General features: G+C 43.7%; 1 protein-coding gene across 3 annotated transcripts in view; it reads left to right on the top strand.

The window, feature by feature from the left end:
* F12 (coagulation factor XII) overlaps nt 1-26,141 on the top strand; it is a 141,786-nt gene that overhangs the window by 43,401 nt on the left and 72,244 nt on the right. For 2 of the 3 annotated variants that reach the window (XM_073620518.1, XM_073620519.1), the window contains exons 2-5: nt 1,050-1,095; nt 1,180-1,273; nt 9,329-9,399; nt 26,020-26,127. In XM_073620518.1, coding sequence (XP_073476619.1) covers nt 1,050-1,095; nt 1,180-1,273; nt 9,329-9,399; nt 26,020-26,127 — 319 coding nt within the window. Of the gene's footprint in view, nt 1-1,049; nt 1,096-1,179; nt 1,274-9,328; nt 9,400-26,019; nt 26,128-26,141 lie in introns of those variants that run through there. The other variant, XM_073620520.1, reaches the window with a different exon arrangement.

Genomic DNA, 26,141 nt, shown 5'->3' on the forward strand with positions numbered 1-26,141 from the left:
ATCACATGGGTGATTTATATCCACTTTATGCGCATGGACTTTTGTAATTTTGCTTATTTTGCTTAATTCACATATTTTAGGAATATTGTCAATTGGTGATCATATGTATGGTCACGAGTCCTTTTTAGCGCGATTCCGATTTTTCCAATTCTATTTTCACTGTGTTTATGTTGCATAGAGGAATTGCAGCTCATTTACTTATAATTTTTTGAATACTTCACCTAAGCGCAGTTTTTCCCCCCTTTTTTTCTAAGGAAAATAAAAAACAGCATTTTGCCCATGATTGGATGATAAAATCAGCAGAGCTTTCCCTCATTTCAGATCTACCCCTCAGATACACAGCGACTGCACTTCCAAGTGCACTTTCAGTGCAATTTCAAGTGCACTTTGCACTTGTAGTGCAAAGTGGATTTGCCTTTCGTAAATAACCCCCTAGACTTTATCTAAAAAAAAAATGTTAATCTTGGCATGAGTGTACTATAATTTGACTTCTTCACATAAGACTTGCTCCCTGTGGTGCAAAACTTTGTTATTTCCATCCAAAATATGCCAAAGAGACACCAGAATTTATCCAAAAAATCTCTAATCTTGTTTCAAGGTCAGAGAAAATCAATTTAAATGTCATTTTATTTCTTTATAAATGTCAGTTTTGCTGCAGCAGGTTCCATACAAGGTACAGATGCGCCACTTTACAGGCAGACTAAGGTGGCACCCCAGGCACTATATTTAAAGGAATTTTCATTTTTATTGTTTCACTTTAAGCATCATTAAAATCACTGCCTCTTTAAAAACAATCTTTTTTAAAATACATATATATATATATATTGGTTTTGCTGTACCTCATCTGCGTTAAATTGGCTCTGCCAATGGTTAAATAGTAAAACGCCCCAGTATAGACAATGTACTTTCATACTCACATGTGATTCCACTTTTCCTGCTTAAATTAAATATCTGCACAGCATTGTGGGAGCCAGTTTTTGACCAGGTTTTTTGATATGGGGTTATGTGGTTTATTCCAACTAATTTTTTATACATTTATTTTGTTCCAGAGACACAGAGAGAGGGAAAAACATAAAGCTGGCTTAGGTGGATTAGGTGAAGTATAATTGTTCTATGATGTGAATATCTTACTATTAGAAAAGTAATTTGTGCATTAACATCGTTTTGTGTGTCCCTCAGTATTAACAGAGATTGGTGAGCTGTGTCATTTCCCATTCCATCATGGTCGTAGGGAACACCACACTTGTATCAGAAGAGGAAAACTCAGACCATGGTAAGGCTGCTATGTGCATACAGTTCTGTGCAAAGATATTTACCCACTATTTCTTTGTAGCCTAAAGTGGTTGTAAAGCTTTATTTTTTTAAATTAAAATAACAAATATGTCATACTTACCTGCTCTGTGCAATGGTTTTGCGCAGAGTATCCCTGATCCTCCTCTTCCAGGGATCTCCTGGCTCTTGCTCCCCCCCCCCCCCGACTGATTGCCCCTATAGGAGGCTGCTTCCTATGGGGGCACTCATATGTGGTTAATCCCAAACTGGTCCCGCTGCTCTCAGCCAAGCCTGGGAAACAGGAGAGAGGGGAGAGAAGCTGCTGCAGATGGGCACAGGGCTGGGTCACTACCACTTTAAAGTTTTAAAGAACATTGCCATTTATAAAGCATAAGTACCTTTAAAGCTCACCTGTGGGAATATGTTAAAATACCATTTAATGCAGTTACATATTCATTAATTATTAATATTCATTATTATAATTGCAACTAATAGAAAGCCCTGTCTCAATAGTATTCCCTTTGAATACTCTGTCCACTCTGGGACTTGAGACTGGGACGGGATTGGTCAGGTTTCTGAGCCAATCAGTCTCTGCTATGTGCACATGTGCATGCATAATTATATTGGGCTCAGTGTTTACAGTATACAGAGAGATGCTCTAGCTACCTTTCTTGGACATTTCCTTTTGTTTTGTGGTGTCTACTTCCCCCACAGCATGCTTTGTTAAGAGAATTTACTTTAAAGAGATCAGTAGTTTTACCTGTCTTGTATTGTCGAAGAGAGGAAAGATGAAGGAGAAGTATGGGAATTCTGTTTTTTGCAGATTCATACTTACCTAGGAATCTGTCCCCCATTGCCTCTTCACTGAGAACCGAGCCACGAGCACCGCCGATGGCTCAGTTCTCACTGCTCCTGGAGCCGCTGACTGTCAATCAGCAGCTCTCCTGCTCTACTCCTCCACACTCATTGGAGCGCTGAACTGTGGAGGGGAGGGAGCAGCCCTCTCAGCGGCTCACTTAGATGCTGAGACGGCTATCAGTCCAGGCACCTGGTGGATCCAGACTTCCAGAGTTGGGATGATGCGGTGCCTGGACTGATCTTGGTGATGTCAGCAGAGAGTGGACTTCAGACCACTCTCTGCTGAAAACGGGTCACAGGAGTGCAAAACGAATTGTACTCCTGTGACCCATAGAATCCCAGCCTTTAACATTCTGTACTCATAATGGTGATTTGAACCTCAGGAAGCAGGGCAGGAAGGAAAACTGGCTGGGACATTTCAGAGGAAAGATCACTAGGTTGGGGCTGATGGTTAGTATTATCCCAGATGGGCTGCACTAAGGGGGTAGGAAGATTTATTATAGGGCAATTACTGAGTCCCCATTCAACCAGGCAGTGTGATCCGATTCTCAAGTTTTTTCAGGTGGATCTGAACAGAAGCTTTATGTTAGTCTATGGGCAGATGTAAACAGACATGCATTTGTTTATGTTTAAAAAACAAAGGAAAAGGTCTGTATCATTTTCTGGACATAAGCGTGATGGATCTGAGGTAGTCCAGAAGGACAAACATGAGTGGACACAGATTTCACAAAAGCAACATCTGTACCATTTAGCTCCAATTCAGCAGGGGATCTGTTCACAGACCCCCTGTTCAGCACAATGGACACAGTCATGTGAAAAAGCCCTAAATTGTCCTTTAAGTGCACTAACCTTCAGCAACCGATGAGAACTACTTCTGCTCATTTAAGACCAGTACAAGATTGGTTGTGATGATTTTCTATGTGTTACTGCATGTAAAATTAAGCACTTTAGACAGAGCTAAAACTCAAGACTGAAGGACACTTATTAAAAAACCTCTGCTCAATATCAGCATATTGAATATTCACCAAGCAAAGGCTAAAAGCTTGAGGTTTCGAAAATTGGATGTTGAATGTATCCCATCATGAATATTTGGTTTACAAAAACTATGAATGCTCTTGAAAAAGTTTTTTAAGTAGAATATGTCTTTATATTTTACTTTGTCTTTTTACAATGCTTAATAGAATTATAGATACATCTTTTAATTAGCTGATAATATTTTAAATAACTTTGTTTCAATGAATAGCCAGGTAAAAGGGTAAAACTGCATGAAAATTACTTTTAGGTAAACATTACAAAAATGAACTAAAAAAGTGTACTTAAGTCGAGCATAGACGGATCGAAATTCCAATTAGTCTACGGGCAGTAGACATGTGAGAGTCGTTTTGTTACGAACCGAAATTCAAATAAAATTTTAGTTTTTCGGAGATTCAGATGTATCTGAATTTCCAAATCACAAGAAAAATTTATTTCAACAAATACGAAGTAAATTATAACAAAACTATGAAATATATTCATATTCATTTGTTTAATTCTGAACTTTTTTTAAATGTTTGAAACATCTGAATACTACATATGAAATTGAAAAATATTTCAATAAATACAGTAAGGTATAAAAGTGAAAGAAGATGATGATTCCTACTTATTGTGTTTGAGTTTGATGGAGGTGGAGCCATCAGAATCTCCGAATCAGAACATAACTAATGAATCCAAAATGAAAGAGGTTATAAACCCAACGTTTCATATTCTTGATACGTACCTGCTGTATCATGTAGTTGTATGAAAAAGTATCCAATTCTCTTTTTATTGCTTCCTTTGTGTTGTTCCTACTCTCTCTGCTTTACTATTAAAAACTGACCACACTAAGCAGGAGAACACAGTGTGGTCAGTTCTCTGGAAACTCAGCCTGCTCTCCTTCAATGATCAGACTTGTCCTGACCCCCCCCCCACCCCAGACAGCCATTTACTGGGAAGATCAGTGTACTGCTGTTTCTCTTCCCCCAGTCTTTTTGCAGCTGAGAACAGAGTTTATGTGATCACTTATAATAAAGGGGAAAAAGGTATTTATCATTATATATACACACACACACACACACACACACACACACACACACACATATATATATATATATATATATATATATATTTTGCCTTTCATTTCTATTCTAAACTGAATGGGTTGTTTTAAAGGTGAGGGATTACAATCACGTTCATTTTGTTCTATTCCTTATGTTATGGTTCAGAGATCCCGATGGATCCACCTCTATCCAACCTAGAGTGCATAAGTAATCTACCGAAATTAAGAATTAACACGTTAAAACGAATATAGCCAATCTTCCAAAATATAAATTGATTCGGAACAATGAATATACAAAACAAATCCAAATATACAAAAATTAATTTGAATATGTGAAGCGAATTCAGAAAACAAATCATTCTAACATAAGGGATATGACAAAACAAAATGATTAACCTAAATGAATATGTAGCACTGCCCCTTGGGGGTTGTTTTATAATGCATGTTCTCCTGTGCAGCCATGACCATGTGAACTTTCCAGCCCCTCTGACACTCTAGGTTCAGACATGTTGTGTATAACTTTAAATGAAAAAAGAGACACCAAGCAAGTAGTTTGAACTCTGTTTGATTTTTACTTACTCAAGAAGAGAGGTTTAAATGAAGGATTAGTCAGCTAAGTCCTGGTCACAACCAATACTAGGTTGAAATAATGCTTGAAGCAATAACAAATAGTAATGACAAGTGAATGATAACAATATACACAATCACAGTTGGATACCTTGAGAAAGCTTTTGATGGATATAAGGAAATGTTTCTGCTTTAAAGAATAACCCTGGGCTGGCATAGAATACTTTTAATCCTAATGAGAGATAACGTACTATAGTTACCAGTAAAGTGTCCCCTTTAAGAGCAATACACAATAATGTCCTAAAAGCAAGGCCTTGCACTGTCTTTACAGGCAAGTTGTAGCTCATAGAACAAAGATTTCTCACTGTAGCAAATTGATGATAAACAGGGCAAGATAGCTGGTTCTGGCTTATAGCAATACTATTTGTAATCCAAGTGAATGTCGTCTGTGCACAGTGTTCAGAGTGTAGTACTTATACAAGGCAATGGGATCTGTGGGCAAAGGTTCCCTCATCAATCCTGATAGACCTCGGCAGCCTCCCGGAGGGATGATCAGACGACTGTTCTTACTGTGGATGGGCAGAGATGGTGATCAGTCTGCTGACTCAGTGAACCGGCCGGTTCCATGGTGTTTAGCACTACTGCAGGGCATTCTTCTGCAAGCGGGCAATGTCTGGACTCGCTGGGCTGGAGCTGTAGGCTGTGTACCACATGATAGGCCATGATCTCTTCACACAGCGGCGAGATGGTGCTCACGCGATGGGATCCAGGAAGCAAGAGAGCGCGGGCCTGTTCAGCAGATCCCTTTATAGTCTCTCCCACAATTCTCCCGTGGAGCAGATGGTTTGCGGGGAGATGTAGTCCATAGTCAGTTCTGCAATTCAGCAATGCCTATCCAGAAGACTACAGCTCCCACAATGCCTTCCTCTGTGCTCAGAAATATGATGTCAGTGATCCAAGCCCAGCATTAGGGGGACATAGCAGCAAGCTGGAACAATAGGAGGCAAGTCTGTAAAGTCAGGTAACTGTAGTCTGCTCCCGGCTACAAATATGAAACAAAATTACATTTTTAATGGGCAGGCAGGTTGTACTGAAGTCAATTCATCGATCAGTTTCAGCCTGTCCGTTTTTTTTCCTCACCTGACCACTGCCGGTGTTCTATTGAGAAATGCCCTCCATCGAAAAATGCCTCTGATGGGTCTGCACATGTGCAGTATGCAACGTCACTCCAGCTGATATGTTGATCAGCTGGAATGCCCCATAATGCACTGCGAGATCGCAGTGCATTGCTGTATGATGATTGGCCAAAGTATGCACCTGACCTGCATGCTTTGAATAGGCTAGATTAGGCAGGCAGGTTAGTTAGTGGCAGTGTATTTGACACACACACACACACTAGTGTACTGTGTGTGTGTGTGTGTATATATATATATATATATATATATATATATATATATATATATGTATATATGTATGTATGTATGTGTGTGTGTGTGTGTGTGTGTGTATGTATGTATGTGTGTATATATATATATATATATATATATATATATATTATTCTGCATTTAGTGTACATTAGATATTAGATAGACAGTGTAGATTAGATATTCAGTGTGGACTCTATATTCAGTCAGTGCAGGCAGTGTAGTTTAATTAACACAGTGTATTGAAGTGGTTAGGGGAACCCTGCGCCAAATTTTTTTTTTTTTAAGAATGGCATGGGGGTACCCCCCAAAATCCATACCAGGCCCCTCAAGTCTGTTATGGATTTTAAGAGGAACCCTGCGCCAAAAAAAAAAATGGTGTGGAAGTCCCCCCCCCAAAATCCATACCAGACCCTTATCCGAGCATGCAACCTGGCAGGCCGCAAGAAAAGGGGTGGGACGAGAGAGCACCCCCCCCTCCTGAACCATACCAGGCCACATGCCCTCAACATAGGGAGGGTGCTTTGGGGTCACCCCAAAGCACCTTGTCCCCATGTTGATGGGGACAAGTGCCTCATCCCCACAACCCTTGCCCGGTGGTTGTAAGGGTCTGCGGGCAAGGGGGGCTTATTTTTATTTTTTTTCACCTGGCCACTATTTTCTATCGAGAAATGCCCTCTGTCGAAAAATGCCTCCGATGGGTCTGTGCATGTGCATTATGCAACGCGACTCCAGCTGATATGTTGATCAGCTGGCATGACGTCAATGCGGCGCATGCGCAGATTGCCGTAGGCAGTATCCGATGATCTGCTAAGCACCGAGAGAGAATTAAATTGGCAGATTCTGCCTCGCAATTGCGGGGAGGGTTGTGAGTGTGTTAAAGGGTGGGTTTTTTGTGTGTTTTAACCCGTGTGTATATGTAATGACAGATCATGTGACACTTAGATTGCACACAGGTGGACATCATTTCACTAATTATGGGACTTCTGAAGGTAATTGGTTGCACCGGAGCTTTTTATGGGCTTCATAACAAAGGGGGTGAATACATATGCACATGCCAATTATCAGTTTTTTTATTTCTGAAAAATAGTTTTATGTATATATTTTTCTAATTTTACTTCACCAATTTAGACTATTGTGTTCTGATCCATCACATATAATTCAGATAAAAAAAAAAAACATTGAACTAAAGGCTGTAATGTAACAAAATAGGTAAAAAGCCAAGGGGGGTGAATACTTTTGCAAGGCACTGTACCTAATAGAAATGAATAAATGACTTATCAGCTTGTCTAAACACTGTAACAGCTGTCAGCATTGCTTCAGATTCAAGCCTACAGCAGGATAGTATTATGATTGAAATGTGAAACGAATTGGTTACTTTGGATTATTACCATAAATGTTTATATTTTTGATGATTTGATGATACATAAGGCCTTTGTAAATATAGTTTTCTATCAATTGAAAGGGATCTTCTCAGAGCTTATGTTTTTTTTTTTTTATGTGAATTTGCTATATATAAATTCTCTTTTAAAGATTTGAGAAAAAAAGTAAGTAGTGTGTAAATATGGGTATATTTTTAAACAGGGAGAGATCGCTTTGGCTGTCATTCACCAATTTTCCACTGTTAATGCCCTTCCTTCCCATTAACATCTACTCCAACTTTGAGATAGATGGCATTCATAAGATTTCTGCATAGAGATTACAGTGGTTTTGTGGCACTGAGAACCTGGTGCTTACCAGTGTAGCGGTGCTCCCGTGGGGGTCGCTGCGTGTTTCAGCATCCACACATCACCCTGCTTTTCAGACTTCCATTTTAGGCACACTTTTTCCATACAATGAACAGTCTCTTGCTTGTTTTTATTAGGGGCTTAAACTTGGATGGGGAAAAGGGACATGGGATACCCAAATGATGAATACTTCTAGTTGAAATAAACGTAATTGAATCCAAACTGACAGTCTGTACTCTGCACATCTTCTCCAGCATACTACTTGAGATCACTTGCTTTTCTATACTGTCCAATTCTAGATTCCTGTCACCGTTAGCACATGGCTAGGCCTCACTCTGAAAAAGTCCTAACATTTTCCTAGTAGACACTTTAGATGAAAAGAATAATTGTGCTAACTGATCCTTGGTGGACTACTGCTCCCAGCACGTCCAATGCAAATCCTGCCAACCCTCCTGGCTGCAATGACTTAACTTCAACATCACCACAGTCTCTCCCTCTAGCTCCACATCCAATCCTGGCATGTCTCTCCTATAGCTGCTTCTCACTCACCGACCCTGGCATTGATCCCTCCTGAATGACTTTCCTGGCTGTGTTCCCCGCTGTCTTCCTCCTGGTCCTGTTCCAGGACACCTCTCAATGGCCGTGTAAAGAGAGGCTCCCTCCCAGCTCCCGAGCTCCAGGCCTGGGGTACAGAAAGGGGGTCCCTCGAGGGCCACCACAGACTAACATGCCATCATTCCAGTTCTTCCACCCTACAACCCCTCCCACCACAGGCTGACCATGGTTATATATAGGAGGCCTGCCCCCTGCCAATCCTAGTTGGGGATTGGTCAGGGCTCCCAAATACACCCCATGTCACTCCAACACTCTGCCCTGCCTCTTTTCCAGAACCTTCTCACTGGAAACAGAGGAGGCGTCCAAGAGCTGAGGCACATGTCAGTCACCTGCTGCTACACTAAACCACTCCCCTGCCCCCAGATCAAAAACAAACAGGCCTAGCTCACAGCTAGGCCTGCCTAAATTTACCTGCGCTGGCAGAAAAAACACAAACACTGCTCTAGCACCTACCTACCTAAGGTAGAGGGTGCTACACCAGTTTATAACAGGGGGCATTTATCTCTACACTCACCTGAAGTAAGTGCATACCAGACATGGGCCAATGTAAACAGAACAGCACAATTGAAAAAAGCAACTAGTCTGCAAATATATTGGGTGACCATACTGTAGTGTGATGCTCATAAGGGGTGGCTGATTTAAGCATTTGTTGTGATACTTGCACAGTGCATGGCACAGCTTGAGCTGAAGGGGTTTGACATTTCTTTCCATCATAGCATTGAGCCTTGTAAGGGATCTTACTGTTTGCCTCTATGTTTTACAGCTGCTTTCTCAATTGTTTTTCTAATTAGGTGTTCACTCACAAGAAACTTTGACAAAGACAAACGCTGGTCATTCTGTGTGGAAGGATCCAAAGTCACAGGTACAATTTATATGGTACATTTCTTTATTCTACAAGCTTTAACAGCCACAATAGCCTATAACTTGTTGTCCTTTAAATATCTTTTACCAATCTTCGTTGTGTGGCCCAACCTGGCACTGCACAGGAACATGTGCATTCGAGCTACTACCTCCTGTGTAATGCCTGGTCAGTAGGGATGAGCCAAACACCCCCCTGTTCAGTTTGCACCAGAACATGCAACAAGAAAAAAATTTGTTCGAACATGCGAACACCGTTAAAGTCTATAGGACTCAAACATGAATAATCAAAAGTGCTAATTTTAAAGGTTTATATGCAAGTTATTGTCATAAAAAGTGTTTGGGAACCTGAGTCCTGCCCCAGGGGACATAGATCAATGCAAAAAAAAGTTTTAAAAACGGCAGTTTTTTCAGGAGCAGTGATTTTAATAATGCTTAAAGTGAAACAATAAAAGTGTAATATTCCTTTAAATTTCGTAGCTGGGGGGTGTCTATAGTATGCCTGTAAAGGGGCGCATGTTTCCCGTGTTTAGAACAGTGTGACAGCAAAATTACATTACAAAGGAAAAAAGTAATTTAAAACTACTCGCGGCTATTAATAAATTGTCGGTCCGAGAATACACATAAAAGTTCATTGATAAAAACAGCATGGGATTTCCGCACAGGGGAACCCCAAACCAAGATTTAAAAAAAAAATGGCGTGGGGTCCCCCTAAATTCCATACCCCGCCCCCTCAGACGTCACGGGGAATGCCACAGGGAAGTCCCCGTCAAGTCCCTGTGCGTCAGTTATTTAAGAAGTGTCAGAAGACGAGAAGCGTCACACAGCGGGCGCCTCCCATCATGGATGCGGAGCGGCCCGAGAACGAAGAAGCGAAGAAGACGCCGTGGAGGAAGATGCCGGACGAGAACACCGGAGCAAGAAGCAGAGGATTGGAGGAAGAACCAGAGGAAGAAGAAGATGGAGGAAGAAATCGAAGGAAGATAGAAGATAGAAGAAAGAAGATGAAAAAGGAGACTTTAAATAAAGGAATTGTCAAAAACTGTTTCTTTTGATTTTTAACATTTTGACACTTTTTTTGTGAAATGGTAGGGGTACTTACCATTTCACACGGGGGGTGGGATCTGGGGGTCCCCTCGTTAAAGGGGGCTTCCAGATTCCGATAAGCCCCCCGCCTGCAGACCCCCACAACCACCGGCAAGGGTTGTGGGGATGAGGCCCTTGTCGTCATCAACATGGGGACAAGGTGCTTTGGGGGGGACCCCAAAGCACCCTCCCAATGTTGAGGGCATGTGGCCTAGTATGGTTCAGGAGGGGGGGCGCTCTCTCATCCCCCCCCTCTTTTCCTGCGGCCTGCCAGGTTGCGTGCTCGGATAAGGGTATGGTATGGATTTTTGGGGGGACCCCACTCCATTTTTTAAAAAATTTTGGCGCGGGGTTCCCCTTAATATCCATACCAGACCTGAAGGGCCTGGTATGGAATTTAGGGGGACCCCCACGCCATTTTCCCTTTTCGTCATTTCAGGACAGCCACAATAGAGAGATAGTCTCCTCCCCTTCCTCTGGAAACACTGCGCCAGCCCATAAATTCTCTCCTCCCCTGCCGGACTTCAGTTATTAGTGTTTCCTCCGGTGGGGAGACACTGTGCAGAGAAACCAGGCCGGGTGCAATCAGGGAGATTGTGGCCTTTCTTTCTAAAAACATCCCTAGGGAAGCAGGGGCTTCCAGGATGAAGAGTGGTGGTACATACCACAGCTGAAGCCACCCCTTCCTTGCCGAGCGCGGCATCAGGTCGTGGGGGACCCCTATCGCGTCCACAGGGCGGGGGGGGGGGGCGGACGCTTTCCCTTTGACCCGCGACTTCCGGTTCCGGGTCGCGGGGCTGATAGGGGGCCGGGCTCAGGCTGGAGTGAGTCGATACACGTGCAGACAGTGTGAGACTCTACACAGGCAACCACCTGCAAAGGTAAGAGTTTCCTGGGGAGGGGTCCTCTCTATCTAAGGTGCTCTCCCTCATGTATGGTTCCTTACTTAGAGGGGGGGCAGACCCCTTGGGTGGTCAGGGGGTGGGGGGTGAGCGCAGTTCCCTTAAGGTGGATCTGGTACACCCCCAGGGTTGTTTCCACTTAAACATGCTGAAGGTAATATGTGGTTTTTGTATGTAATTTCAGAAATCTACAGAAAAGACAAAGTCCACTCATGTCTCTAAAAGGAAGTGTGCCTCTTGTAGAGACAGTTTAGGGGAAGCATGGACCAAGGTGTTGTGTAAAGAATGCATAGACTCCCTGGTTAAGGAAAGGGAATCTGAACAGCAGTCTGGGTTGGCAGCTTCTGTGAAAGAGCTGTCATCCACCTTTTCATCTTTTAAAACGTTTTTTGAGACGTTCAAGCTTCCCTCTAAACCCATTCAGTAGGACACAACCCCGCCTCATGCTCAGGGCTCTGCACCTGCCAGATCTACTAATATAGTTATGGCAGAGGAGATGTCAGGCCCTTCCGGGGTGGAGCTGAGGCAACCGGACAGTGGCACGTCTGACTCCCATGAGGAATCAGCAGGGGAGAACCAGGACGGGGAGTCCAGGAAAATCTCCAGGTATAAATTGTCCCTGGATGAGGTGGAAGATCTCTTAGGGGCAATATATACAACCCTCGGTATACACGAGGATAAAAAACCCCTATCTCTCCATGACCTTATGTATAAGGGCTTGGGAGATCAAAAAAGAAAAGTTTTTCCAGTACATGAAGTTCTGGTGGAAACGATTAAAAAGGAGTGGCAGGATCCTGAGAGGAAACCCTTTTTTTCTAGCTCCCTTAAAAGAAGGTTCCCATTTTCAGAGGATCCAGCGTCCATTTGGAATAAAAATCCCAAATTGGATGCCGCCTTCTCTCAGGTCTCTAGACACACAGACCTGGCATTCGAGGATATGGGGGCCTTGTCGGATGTCATGGACAAGAGGATAGACTCACTTCTAAAAAAGACGTGGGACTCAACTGTGGGTAATTTAAAGCCAGAAATGGCTGTTACTGTGGTAGCCCGCAATTTAGAACATTGGCTTTTCCAGATTCAGGAGCATATTGAAGCTGGCACAGCCAAGGAAACTATCCTAGCTTCGTTCCCCACGATTCCGCGAGGAATCGCATACATTGCAGATGCCTCGGCAGAGTCAGTCCGTATGTCGGCCAGATCAGCGGCGCTGGCAAATTCGGCCAGAAGAGCGCTCTAGCTGAAAACTTGGCCGGGGGACACCGCCTCTAAGGTCAAATTGTGCGGGATACCTCTGACAGGTGATCTACTCTTTGGCCCTGGATTAGAGACGGTCTTAGACCGTACAGCGGACAAAAAGAAGTCCTTTCCGCTTAAACGGAAAGCCCCAGCTCAGGCAAGGAAGGGGTTTCGTCCGAAAAAAGGCAAGGAATCTCCCAAACAAGGGAAGAAAACTTGGGGCCAAAGAGGCAAGGGCAGAGGAGGGGCGATTTTTCGCCCTCCTGAGAAAGCCCGTAAAGATTAATGACTTTCTAGGGACGGTGGGAGGAAGACTGGGGGCCTTCCTTCCACAGTGGGAGACCCTCTCACCCAATCGATTTATCCTGGGGGTCATAAGAAGGGGGTATCTCTTGGAATTCTCAAAGCCCCCCCCGCAAAGGTTCCTTGTTACGCAGCTTTCCACCTGCACAGCAAAGGCCGAAGCTTTGGTAGATGCCCTGAAGGAACTGGAGATTCAGAACGTAGTTCACAGAGTACCAAAGGGGCAGGAAGGAGAGGGGTTCTATTCCCACGTATTTGTGGTGAAAAAACCCTCAGGGAAATTCAGATTGATTCTGAATTTAAAACCCTTAAACAGGTCAATTTGCTACAAAAGATTCCGCATGGAGTCAATTTTTACGGTCAGGGCCCTGCTGCCACACAATGTTACATGGTGTCTCTGGACCTCAGAGACGCGTATTTACACGTCCCTATCGCAGAAACCTCCCAAAAGTTTCTCCGGTTAGCAATAGACCTGAAAGGTACGATACTGCATCTACAGTTTCAAGCACTGCCTTTCGGGCTATCCTCCTCGCCCCGCATATTCACCAAGGTACTGGCAGAGGCGTTGGCCTTCCTGCGACTCCAGGGGGTGTCAGTCATAGCCTATCTGGACGACCTGCTCCTATTTGCAGTATCCCCAGAACAGTTGATCAAGGACCTCGATCTAACAAAGCGGGTACTAACAGGGTTGGGGTGGCTGCTGAACTTAGAAAAGTCCAGTCTCATTCCCTCACAGCGCATTGTGTACCTGGGATACCTGCTGGACACTACGCTTTTGAGAGTTTTCCTTCCAAGGGAAAAGATTCTAAAGCTGGACAGAGCAGTTTTCTCCCTCCAGTGCAACCATCTGGTGTCAAAAAGGTCCATAATGTCAACGTTAGGCCTTCTAACGTCTACTCTTCCAGCGGTGCAGTGGGCAGGATTACATTTTCGTCCCCTGCAGTCATATGTACTAAGAGTATGAGACCACAGTCAGAGGGATCTAGACACCTTAGTACAGGTTCCCCATCAAATAAAGAGATCTCTTTGGTGGTGGAGGAAGGAAGTGAACTTGTCACAAGGACGTCTGTGGCTTATCCCAGTCCCGCAGATCGTAACCACGAACGTAAGTGGCAAAGGCTGGGGGGCACATCTGGGATCCCTTCTAGCGCAGGGCACGTGGAAGGGCAACGAACTGCAAAGATCTTCCAATTGGAAAGAACTGAGGGCAGTGGGTCTAGCCCTCAGATTTTTCAAAAAGGAACTCCAGGGCCACCATATACAGGTACGGTCGGACAACTCATCCACCGTGGCCTATATAAACAAGCAGGGAGGCACCAGGAGCGGAAGTCTGCTGGCCCTTGCAAAGGACATTCTAAGCTGGGCCGAGTCCAACACTCTCTCACTCTCAGCGGTTTTTTTGAGAGGGGAGAGGAATATAATCGCAGATTTTCTCAGCCGGAGGAGTCTAAAGGAAGGAGATTGGGCCCTCAACCAGGAGGTCTTCAATCTCATATCCAAGAAATGGGGACCCCCGGAAGTGGATCTTTTCGCTTCAAAAGACAACGCGAAAACCCCCTGTTTTTTCTCTCTAAACGCAGGGGAAGGAGCACTGGGGGTGGACGCATTATCTCAGAATTGGCATTTCAGGACATGCTATGCCTTCCCTCCTCCGGTGCTATTACCGGCGGTTCTGAGGAAGTTTCAACTAGAGAGCACCTCTCTTATTCTAGTAGCTCCACATTGGCCGAAAAGGGCATGGTTTTCAATCCTCAGTCGGTTAGCAGCGGAGCCGCCCCTTTTCCTTCCACCGCGAAAGGACCTTCTGTCGCAGGGTCCAGTCCTCTGCCCACAGGTGCAGCAGTGGAAATTAGCGGCCTGGCTACTGAGGAGGGTATATTAAAATCTAAGGGATTTTCAGAGAACTTAATCTCCACCCTCCTTAACAGTAGGAAAAAAGAGACACGTAGGATTTACAAAAAGGTCTGGCTCCTTTTCAACAAATTGTGCATAGAAAACTCCTTCTTGGTGCAGAGTCCTGTAGCTGTGTTGGAGTTTCTGCAGTGTGGAGCGGACAAGGGTTTATCTGTAGGCACCCTTAAAAGTCAGGTTTCAGCACTCAGTGCTTATCTGGAGAAGTCTCTGGCTACAAATCCATGGGTGGTCAGATTCTTTAGGGCACTGTCAAGACAGAGACCTACAAGAGGTCCACCCTTTCCCGGGTGGGACCTATCTCTGGTTTTACAGAGCCTTACGGGAATTCCCTTTGAGCCATTGGACAAGTGCCTGTTAAGTGAGCTTACCCTAAAGACAGTATTTTTAGTAGCAGTGACAACTGCCAGGAAAGTCAGCAAAATTGAGGCGTTATCAATTAGACCTCCTTTTTGCGTTATTTTGTCAGACAGGATAGTCCTTAAGACTGATCCAGCTTTTTTGCCTAAGGTAGCGTCAGGCTTTCACAGAAGCCAGGAAATAGTCCTACCCTCGTTTTGTCCCAATCCTTCAGGTGAAAGGGAACTAAAATTTCATTTTTTAGATGTAAGGAGGTGTATCTCACAATACCTAGAGATGACTAAAACAATAAGGAAGTCTGATTCTCTATTTATTTTGTTTTCTGGGGCCAGAAAGGGTCTCAGAGCATCCCGACGCACGATTGCCAGATGGCTTAGATTAGATATTGGGCAGGCATATTCTTTAGCAGGGAAGGAGATCCCTAAAGGCATAAAGGCACACTCCACCAGAGCAGTGGCAACTTCCTAGGCAGAGAAGGCTGGAGCAACGCCAGAGCAAATATGCAAGGCGGCGACATGGTCCAGCTACTCCACTTTCGTTAGACATTACAGAGTGGACCTGGTGGCGGCAGGTGAGCAGGCTTTTGGGCGAAAGGTTCTGCAAGCTGTAGTCCCACCCTAATTGGTAAGTGCTCGATTATCCTCTCTATTGTGGCTGTCCTTAAATGACGAAAAGGGAAAATTAAAGTTACGTACCGGTAACGTCTTTTCCTGTAGTCTTTCAGGACAGCCCTAGTTACCCACCCTAAGCTTGGGGGGGTCTTATTAAAGACCAGAACGCAATATGATAATGATATTGATTGGTATGTTATTAATGTGTTCTTGTGTCTCCCCAGCTGGCCGGAGGTGCTCTTAAAAAAACTGAAGTCCGGCAGGGGAGGAGAGAATTTATGGGCTGGCGCAGTGTTTCCAGAGGAAGGGGAGGAGACTATCTCTCTATTGTGGCTGTCCTGAAAGACTACAGGAAAAGACGTTACCGGTACGTAACTTTAATTTTTTTTTTTAATTTTGGTTCGGGGTTCCCCTGTGGGGAAATCCCATGCTGTTTTTATCAATGAACTTTTATGTGTATTGTCGGACCGACAATTCATTAATAGCCGCGAGTAGTTTTAAATGACTTTTTTTCCTTTGAAATGTCATTTTGCTATCAGACTGTTCTAAACACGGAAAACATGCACCCCTTTACAGGCTTACTATAGACACCCCCCAGGTACGAAATTTAAAGGAATATTACACTTTTATTGTTTCACTTTAAGCATTATTAAAATCACTGCTCTCGAAAAAACGGCCGTTTTTAAAACTTTTTTTGCATTGATCCATGTCCCCTGGGGCAGGACCCAGGTCCCCAAACACTTTTTATGACAATACCATGCATATAAGCCTTAAAATTAGCACTTTTGATTTCTCCCATAGACTTTCGAAATTTGCCGTGAACACCCCAAATTGTTTGTTGTTCAGTGAACAACCGATGTTCGAGTCGAACATGAGTTCGACTCGAACTCGAAGCTCATCCCTACTGGTCAGCCTCAAAAACACAGCACTCAGCCTGAGAAGTTTCTACAAACCTCCATAAGCAATCCGTGCAAAAAACGGAAAAAGGCTGGTGCCATGGAAGTCGGCTAAAACATTGGTTAATTAACGCAGGTGAACAACAGTCAAAAAAGCATTTTGACCATGATTAAAAGCCAGATAGCCGAAACGCGTTGGTTTTTTGCCTGTTGTTCACCTGTATTAATTAAACAATATTTTAGATGACCATGGCACCAGCCTTTCTCCCTTTTTTTTGCACAGCTGGCACCACACAAGCTTTACAAAAGCAACATTCAGGCTGGCCACTCTTTCTACTGCACACATGCACTGTGGCCCCATTCATTGTTATGTGTGAGCCATAGTCAAATAGTTGGCTGAAGACCCCAAAGAGTAATGCTTACCCATGGTTAAGAATTGGTCTAAGACATGCATGTGAGGAAGAGGACTAAGCCTGTATATATTATCATTGCAAGGCTTTGTTGTGCCTTGTCATACCATGACTCCGTTCTTCAGTAAAATAAAAATGACCTGTTCCTCTGTGTGGCAGACAAATTTGTACATTTAAGGGCTGTACACACGATAGGAAAATTGGAAGTAAAATTTCATCCGACGAACGATCTGCCGATTTTCATACCGATACTATGGTGCTTTCGACAGCCGATTCTTCAGCCGTTTTTTTGTCCGAAAAAGCTAGATGTGCAGACTATAAAATTGTTGTCGTACGTGAACTCAACGTCCGATTTTCGTTTAATTAGTACGGTTTTCGTACAAAAAAATCGTAAGAGCAAGACTACGCATGCTCAGAAACTAAAGAACACATACAAAAAATTCAACACATTACGTCACTTCTGAAGTTGTACTCTGTCGTATGAAAATTTTCATATGGTGAGTAACCTCTTCACTTTCGACATGAGACTAACATGCAACAAAAAACGGACGAAAGATCGTCCAAAAATCTGATCGTGTGTACGAGGCTTTAGACTCCTACCTACTGTCTGTTGTGAGCTGTTATATAGCCAAGGGCGTGGTCACCCGGTGACGTAAGACGGCAGTTGGCGAGACTCCTTCCACGGAGGCAGAGTTTTTCGGTTTGTTTGTTTTTTCTCGGGCCGTCAAACGCTGTGATTGATGATGGATTTACATCGCAGGACACTTTTCTGTTTTTCAATAAAGGAATTGTCAAAAACTGTCTCCTGTTGCTTTTACTTTTTTGACACTTTTTTGGTGAATGGGTAGGGGTACAATGTATCCGATACCCATTCACATGGGGGGTGGGGCGGGATCTGGGGGCCAGATCCCGATAAGATCCCCAGATACCGATAAGCCCCCTCGCCCGCAGACCCCCACAACCAATGCCCAGGGTTGTGGGGATGAGGCCCTTGTCCCCATCTACATGGGGGCAAGGTGCTTTGGGGGGGACTACGCCATTTTTTTTTTTTTTTTTTTTTACATTTTGGCTCGGTTTCCCCTTAAAATGCATACGAAGGGCCTGGTATGGACTGGGAGAGAACCCACGCCGTTTTTTTTTTTTTCAATGATTTTTTATGTATATTGCCAGGATCCAGCAATACATTTACTGCCACGAGCGATTTTTAATTAAATTTTTTCCTTTAGAAATGTCATTTTGCTGCGGTACTGTTATAAACATGGGAAAGATGCGCTAATTTACAGGCAGACTAAGGGGGCCCCAGGCACGATATGAGGTGCTTTTCAGCCGCTAGCGGGGCTCTTTTAACCCCCACTAGCGGCCGAATAAAGGGTGAAAAGGGCCCGCAAAGCGCCACTGCCGCAGAGCTTTGCAGGCGCTTCAGCTGCGCTGCCGACTGATTTCAAAGATGCTGCTTGCAGGACATTTTTTAACGTCCCGCAAGTGCACCGCTCCAGTGTGAAAGCACTCAGGCTTGTACACTGGAGTGACATGAGAGGCGCTTTGCAGGCGCTATTTTTAGCGATATAGCGCCTGCAAAGCGCCTCAGTGTGAAAGTAACCTTAAAGGAATATTTCATTTTTATTGTTTATTGTTTCACTTTAAGCATTATTAGAATCACTGCTCCTGAAAAAATAGCAGTTTTAAAAAAAATTTTTTTGCATTGATACATGTCCCCCGGAGCAGGACCCGAGTCCCCAAACACCTTTTATGGCAATAACTTGCATATAAGCCTTTGGAATTAACACTTTTGATTTTTCATGTTTGTGTCCCATAGACTTTAACGGTGTTCGCATGTTCGCACAAATTTTTTGTCTGTTCGCATGTTCTGGTGCGAACCGAACCGGGGGGTGTTCGGCTCATCCCTATTCCAGAGTGTTCCAGTTATCCCACTTCAGTGTTCCAGTTCCTACCTCCTGCTACAGCTGCAGAGAGCTGGCTCAAGAGGGAGAACCCGTTTACAGCCACTGAGAGACCGCTCAGGACCAGAACCAGACTCATCAGTGATGAGAGGCCTCTGGCCACCGTCTTGTTTACTTAACTATGCGCTCCAACTTAAAGTTCCACCCAAAAGGGTAAGATTCGCTTTAAGGACTTGTCCTGTGCTCATCTTGAAAAATTGGCACTTTTGAGGAGGGGGGGTGTAGTTGCCCGATTTTGACAGGTACCTACTTCTTTCTTGCGTCCTGAGCGGGAAAAAAAAACGGAGGTTCTCCTCCCTCTCCCCTGCAGTCTTCTGGGACATGACACTGACACATGACACGGATCCTCCACCTCTTCTAGGGTGCCCCACCAGTGCTCCTGGCTCCTCCCCTCCATCGGGTGCCCCCTTGGAGAGCTGCTCTCCCTGGGGGCACCCGTGCGGGCACGCTCCCGAATCCCACTGCTGTGTCCATTGACACAGACAGCGGGACTCGGCCCCGCCCCCTGCTACCATGTCACTGGATTTGATTGACAGCAGCGGGAGCCAATGGCTCCCGCTGCTATCAATCTATCCAATGAGGACAGAGACAGCGGGTGGAGCCGCTCAGGTAAGTGAAAGGGGGGCTTGGGAGGGTCGCTGCAGCCAAAAAAGGTTTTTCATCTTCATGCATAGCATGTACTATGATGTACATAGAATGTCAAGCCCCTTACGGATATGACCAGAAAGGACAGTAACCCACAGAGTTGGTCTCCAGAGTCCATTAAGGCCTTTGAGAGTCTCAAGGCTGCCTTTGTTTCTGCTCCTGTGTTGGCACATCCTGACCCTACGTTACCATTTATCCTTGAGGTTGATGCTTCTGAGACTGGAGTTGGCGCCCTTCTGTCTCAACGTCCTACCTCTGAAAGCGCTATGCATCCTTGTGGCTACTTTCTTCCAGAAGGGCGCGATGGACTCGTTTCTTGTTTAGTTTCAATTACATTGTCTCATTCTTACCCAGTACTAAGAATGTAAGGGCCGACGCTTTGTCACAACAATTTTCCTCCACTTCCAAGGTGGAGTCGGTTCCGGTTCCTGTGATTCCTCCTGATCGTATTCTGGCTACGGTTCGCACCAGTCTCACTTCTCCTTTGGGTGGCAAAATTCTTGCTGCTCAGGTCCATGCTCCTCCTGAGAAACCTTGTGACCACTGCTTTGTCCCAGAGAGTCTCTGTACTGCCATGCTCCAGACTTATCCTTCTCCCAAGGCTGCTGGCCACCCTGGTAAGAATCAACTCGTTTGGGCCATTTCCCAACAATTTTGGTGGCCTAGTTTACGTGCTGCTGTAACCACCTTTGTAGATGCCTGTTCTATGTGTGCTCAGAGTAAGACTCCACAACACCTTCCAGTGGGCCTCCTACAACCCATACCAAATGGAGAGAGGCCCTGGACCCACCTGTCTATGGATTTTATTGTGGAGTTACCCAGCTCCCAGGGTAACAGAGTTATCCTTATGGTGATTGACCGGTTCTCGAAAATGTCCCATTGTATTCCACTTTAGAAGTTGCCCACTTCTAAGGAACTGGCTTCCATTTTTGCTCAGGAAATCTTTCACTTACATGGACTATCCAAGGTGATTGTCTCGGACAGAGGTAGTCAGTTTGTGTCACGATTCTGGTGAGCCTTTTGTGCACAGTTGGGAATTCAGCTTGCTTTCTCACCCGCAGTCTAATGGGACAGCAGAACGAGACAATCAGTCTTTGGAGCAATTCCTACGTTGCTATATATCTGACCATCATAACATATGGTCAGACCTCTTACCGTGGACGGAGTTTGCTCACACAATAATGCCTTGAATTCTGCTTCCCGATTGTCCAAGTTTATGGCGAACTATGGTTTCCAACCTTCCATATTGTCTTACTCATTAGTTCCGCAGAGTATTCCTCTGTTAGAGGAGCATCTCCGTGGTCTTCATTCCACTTGGGCACAAGTCCAGGAGGCTTTGCAACATGCTAACGATAGGTACAGACTCCATGCTGACCGCAGACACCTGCCTGTGCCTTCCTAACAGGTTGGGGACAGGGTCTAGCTGTCATCTCGCAACCTCCGCCTTCGTGTTCCCTCTCTGAAGTTCGCACTTCAGTTTATAGGGCCTTTCCGTATTCTCCGCAGGATTAACCCAGTGGCTTACGCATTAGACCTTCCTTCTAATATGCATATCTCAAATGTATTTCATGTCTTTATTAAAACCTTTGGTCTGCAACCGCTTTACCACCTCTGTGCCTCGTCCTCACCCTGCACAGGTTGAGAACCATGAGGATTATGAAGTACAGTCCATTATTGACTCCCGTAGGTTCCATGGGCGCATTCAGTACCTGGTGCATTGGAAAGTGTACGGTCGTAGGTACATGCCCCTGTCCTCCTCCGTGATTTCCCTAGACATTTTCCCCTTAAGCCTGATGGTCCTCCGAGGGGGAGGGGTCATTGAGAAAGGGGTACTGTCAGGGCTTCTCTGAGCTGGCCGCTCAGCTGTCGGCTAATTGGCAGCTCCTATCTCTCCACAGTGACTCACCTGTGGATGATATCCTGCTCGTCACTCCTGCCTACTCCATCCAGTCCAGATGATCTCTGCCTTCGGCTTGGTCAGATCTCTAGAGGTGCTCTCCTGTGTTCCTCTTAAAGACTTGCTTGGCTGACATTCCTTATGGCTCCAGATCCTGCTTGCTGTTCTACTACGCACCTCTCTGGCTCCCTGGCGTTTTGGCTTGTCTGACTATACATTCCGGTTCCTGAACTCTGGCTATGTTTTGACTATGTTTATTTCTGTTTATCTTTTTTTTATCATTATTAAACAAGTGCAATTTAACTGTATTTCTGCCTCAGTCTGATTCATGGTTTCTGCTGACACCAAGTGCCTCAAGTTGTCAATCCAGTCCAGATCCATTCACCACCTCCAGGCTGCGCAAAGAACCAGAACAGATGAACATCTAGTCTGAAATAACCACACAGATGTCCCAGATAATGGAAATGGTAACCCTTTTAGTAAAAAAGAAGTCCAGGCACAGCTTGGAGAGACATCACATCCTTTTTAGGGGTTTTCTTTTAAAGTGGTTGTAAACCTCAGACATGAAATATAGTGTGTACTTGCCTGGATTAAAAGCACTAAGTGTAATTTCTGTCTCCTAATTTGTTTCTCTTTTATCAGTATGTGTCACTTCTAACAAGTTTTCCTGACACCAACAGAAGAAAGGTGACAGGGGATCTCCAAAACACAGCCTCAGCTCTGTTTCTATGTGCTGTGCAAAGGGGTTTGGGGGTGTCACTTCCTTCCAATCAGTTATCAGAGCTTCCCTCACTGAGCTCTGCAGTCCATAACTTCAGTTCTCCACTCCCTTTTTGTGACAGCTCAGATAAGCTTTATAAATTCTGGACTTTGAACAACTGTAGAGAAGAGAATACTCAGATAAACAGTTACAACTTATGTAGGTAGATTTGTTTCATTTCTGTGTATCACCTGAGGCCAGTCACTTCACTAGAGATATGTGGCGGTTTATAACCATTTTTACCACTTGCCCACAGGGCACTTATACCCCCTTCCTGCCCAGGCCAATTTTCAGCTTTCAGTGCTCTCACAATTTGAATGACAATTACTCATGCAACACTGTACCCATATCATTTTTTTTCTTTTTTCACACAAATAGAGTTTTCTTTTGGTGGTGTTTAATCACTACTGGGTTTTTTTATTTTTTGCACTATAAATGAAAGAAAAAAAAAACTTTTGTAAAAAAAAAATGCTTATTTCTATGTTTCTGTTATAAAATTTAGCAAATTAGTAATTTTTCTTCATAAATTTTGACCAACTGCTACATTTCTTTGGTACAAATAACCCAAATCAGTGTATAGTACTTGGTCTTTGTGAAGGTTATAGAGTCTACAAGCTATGGTGCCAATAATTGAAAATGGATCACACCTTATGTACTGATTTCTTGAGACACTAATGGCCCGTACACATGATCTGAAAATCATACGAAAAATACCGCTTTCAACGCAATTTTTACGATAATCTTGATGTTGGTACACTGCTTTCGAGAGCCTATCATGACAGTTCATCTGATATTATTCGACCGGACAAGCATGAAAATTTTCCTTGTACGATACCAGATCGTACGATTTTCGTTTAGTCAGTACAGTTGTCATCCGAAAATACAATACAAATACACTACAAATAATGACATCACTTTTTTTTTTGTCTTACGAGAATTTGTGATTTTAGTAACCTCTTCAATCTCTACTTGCGACTAGTAAGCGAAAAAAGTCGGATGACCCGGAGCGTGTGCATAACAATCCAGGACAGCACAAATATCTCCCAAATTACCCCTTTTTGTAAAGTAGACATTTCAAGGCATTTAGTAAGGGGCTTGGCAAGGTTTTTTTAAGTTGTAATTTTTTTCCCACAATTCTTTGCAAAACGAAATAATTTTTTTTTTCCCCACAAAATTGTCATATTAACAGTTTATTTCTCTCACATGGCATATGCATACTTGCAACTACACCCCAAAACACATTTTGCTACTTCTTCTGAGTATGGTGATACTACATGTGTGAGACTTTTTCACAGCCTGGCCACATACAGAGGCCCAACATGCAAGGAGGGCTGTCAGGTGTTTTTGGAAAATGTTAAAGAAAATGAAAATGCATTTTTTATACACAAAGTTGTCCATTTATAAGATATTTCTAACACATAGCATGTACATAGCAACAATTACACACCAAAATACATTCTGCTACTCCTCCTGAGTATGGCGATACCACATGTGTGAGACTTTTTCACAGCCTGGCCACATACAGAAGTCCAACATGCAGGGAGCACCATCAGGTGTTCTAGGGACATACTGTAAATTACACATCTAATTTCTTGACTACCTATCACACGTTTGGAGGCCCTAGAGCACCAGGACAATGGAAACACCCACAAAATGACCCCATTTTGGAAAGCAAACATCCCAACGTATATTCTAGGAGGCATAATAAGTCTTTTGAACATGTTATTTTTTTCCACATGTTTTTGGAAAAATGCGGAAAGAAAATAAAAACACATTTTTTACACATTTTCACGGCACTGATGGGTGCTTATGAGGATCCATTGATAGGATGGCACCAATGAGAACTAATAGGGCACTGTAGTGGCACTGATGAGCACTGTAGTGGCACTGATGATCACTTTAGTGGTACTGATTAGCACTTTAGTGGCACTAATGAACACTCACGACACTGTAGGCCACTGATGAGCATGAACACTTCATAATGCGGCCTTCTAGAACTAGCCGGCCACGCTGTAGCTGTCAATCGACTATAGCGCAGTCAACAAGTGCTTAAATAATGCCTATTTAAACTGTTTCAAATGTGTGGGTCCTCTCGGGTCCAGGTAGGGGTGAGTCATCACAGGTACAGGGCAGAAGGAACCCAGTAAATCAAGCGGGGGTGAGCACATACCTTTTTTGTACTTACAGTTTACAGTATAATAGTGCACATAGTTGATTTCCAAAAAAAATCGTCTTGATGAGCAAGTGTGTCAATCATCTTTATAAATTAAAGGAAACCATTGACAGGGCAAATCAATGGACAATAAGACGTGATTGCCATGTTTATAATGCAATAAAAAAAAAAATTATTGTTTTTGACAATTTACACATGGCTCATGCACAAATAAAAAAAAATGATTTAAAAAAGAGAAAATTTAAAGCATAGTCATTACAAATATGGCATCTGCATACGTACGGTCTATGTGAACCCTTACAGCTTGATGACTGTGGGAAACATGGAAAAAAATGTTTCTAGTTTCAGCCTATTTGGCCATTTGGTACAAATCTAACATACTCCCAGGGCAGACTACTACAGTAATGTGCTGGGTGGTAAATGCAGTGACCACCAACAAACTCCCATATTCATTTTTATTTGTTCATGCTCTTCAACAAATCAGCATGGTTCTTTAGAATATGGTATTACATTTTATTAATTTAAAGTGTTATTAAACCCACAACAGTAAAATCAGTATGTATATGCAGTAAAGCATGCTTGTTATACTCACTGTGGAACCTAAGGGGTTAATCCTCTGCATTGTGTAAAAAGGCTGTTTGATTCTGTCTTCTCTGATCTCCCCTTCTTCCACTGTCCCAAATCCATCTCCTGATAGAACAAAGCCTTGGGGGCACTCTGTACATGCTCCGTTTGGTGTGTATTGCTAGAGAGTTTTTTCTTGGGGAGGATGCATGTGATCAGCACAGGGCCAATCAGCGCTGACCAGACAGAGGGTCAGGGGTCCTGCAGCCTCATAGGACAGCCAAAGTGGAATGAAAACTTCTCCTACAAGCTTTAACCAGACACTGATAGAAGTCATAAGACTATATACTGCAGATGAGAAAAGGTATTTAGTAGTTTATATTTACTAAAATAATTGCATTTCCATGTTCTCTGTACTGTGGGAGACAAGATATAGTGAATGCAGGGTCCTGGGTTTAGGAACTTTTAATATGTAATGCATTAAACTAGTAGGGAAAGGTTAATTAAAGTAAAAGTTCCGGTATAAATCTGCTCCCACCCCCTTTCTAACTCCACCCATAGGCTTACAATTGGCATCTACTGTCTGCTGTCCCTCCTCTCCCCTAAAGCCGGCACTGGGGGCCAATCATGTGACCGTATCGGAGCTTCCTCAGAATAAGTAAGCATGCACATCTTTCCTGTACAGGGTAATTAAAATAGGAGTTAAAATGGGGGTGAGAGCAGATATAAGATTAGATTAGTTTAGCCTGGACTTCCACTTTACATCAGCGTTCTTCAGATCTGCATATTACAGTTTGTTTTTGATCTTGTTAAGATCTTGGAATCTGCCGTATAAACCTGTTAAAGTTGATGTTAAGTGTGGTTGACATTTTCGTATGATTTGGTTACATTTTGTTATATGATGCACAGATCACTGTGAAGACAACCCATGTGAACCCAGAGGTATATGCGAAAACACTTTAAGAGATTATAGATGTGTGTGCCATGAGCCCTACACAGGCAAGAACTGCAAAAAAGGTAAGTTGAAAAGG

The sequence above is a fragment of the Aquarana catesbeiana genome, linkage group LG03 (genome assembly GCF_042186555.1).
Source record: "Aquarana catesbeiana isolate 2022-GZ linkage group LG03, ASM4218655v1, whole genome shotgun sequence".
Lineage (NCBI taxonomy): Eukaryota > Metazoa > Chordata > Amphibia > Anura > Ranidae > Aquarana > Aquarana catesbeiana.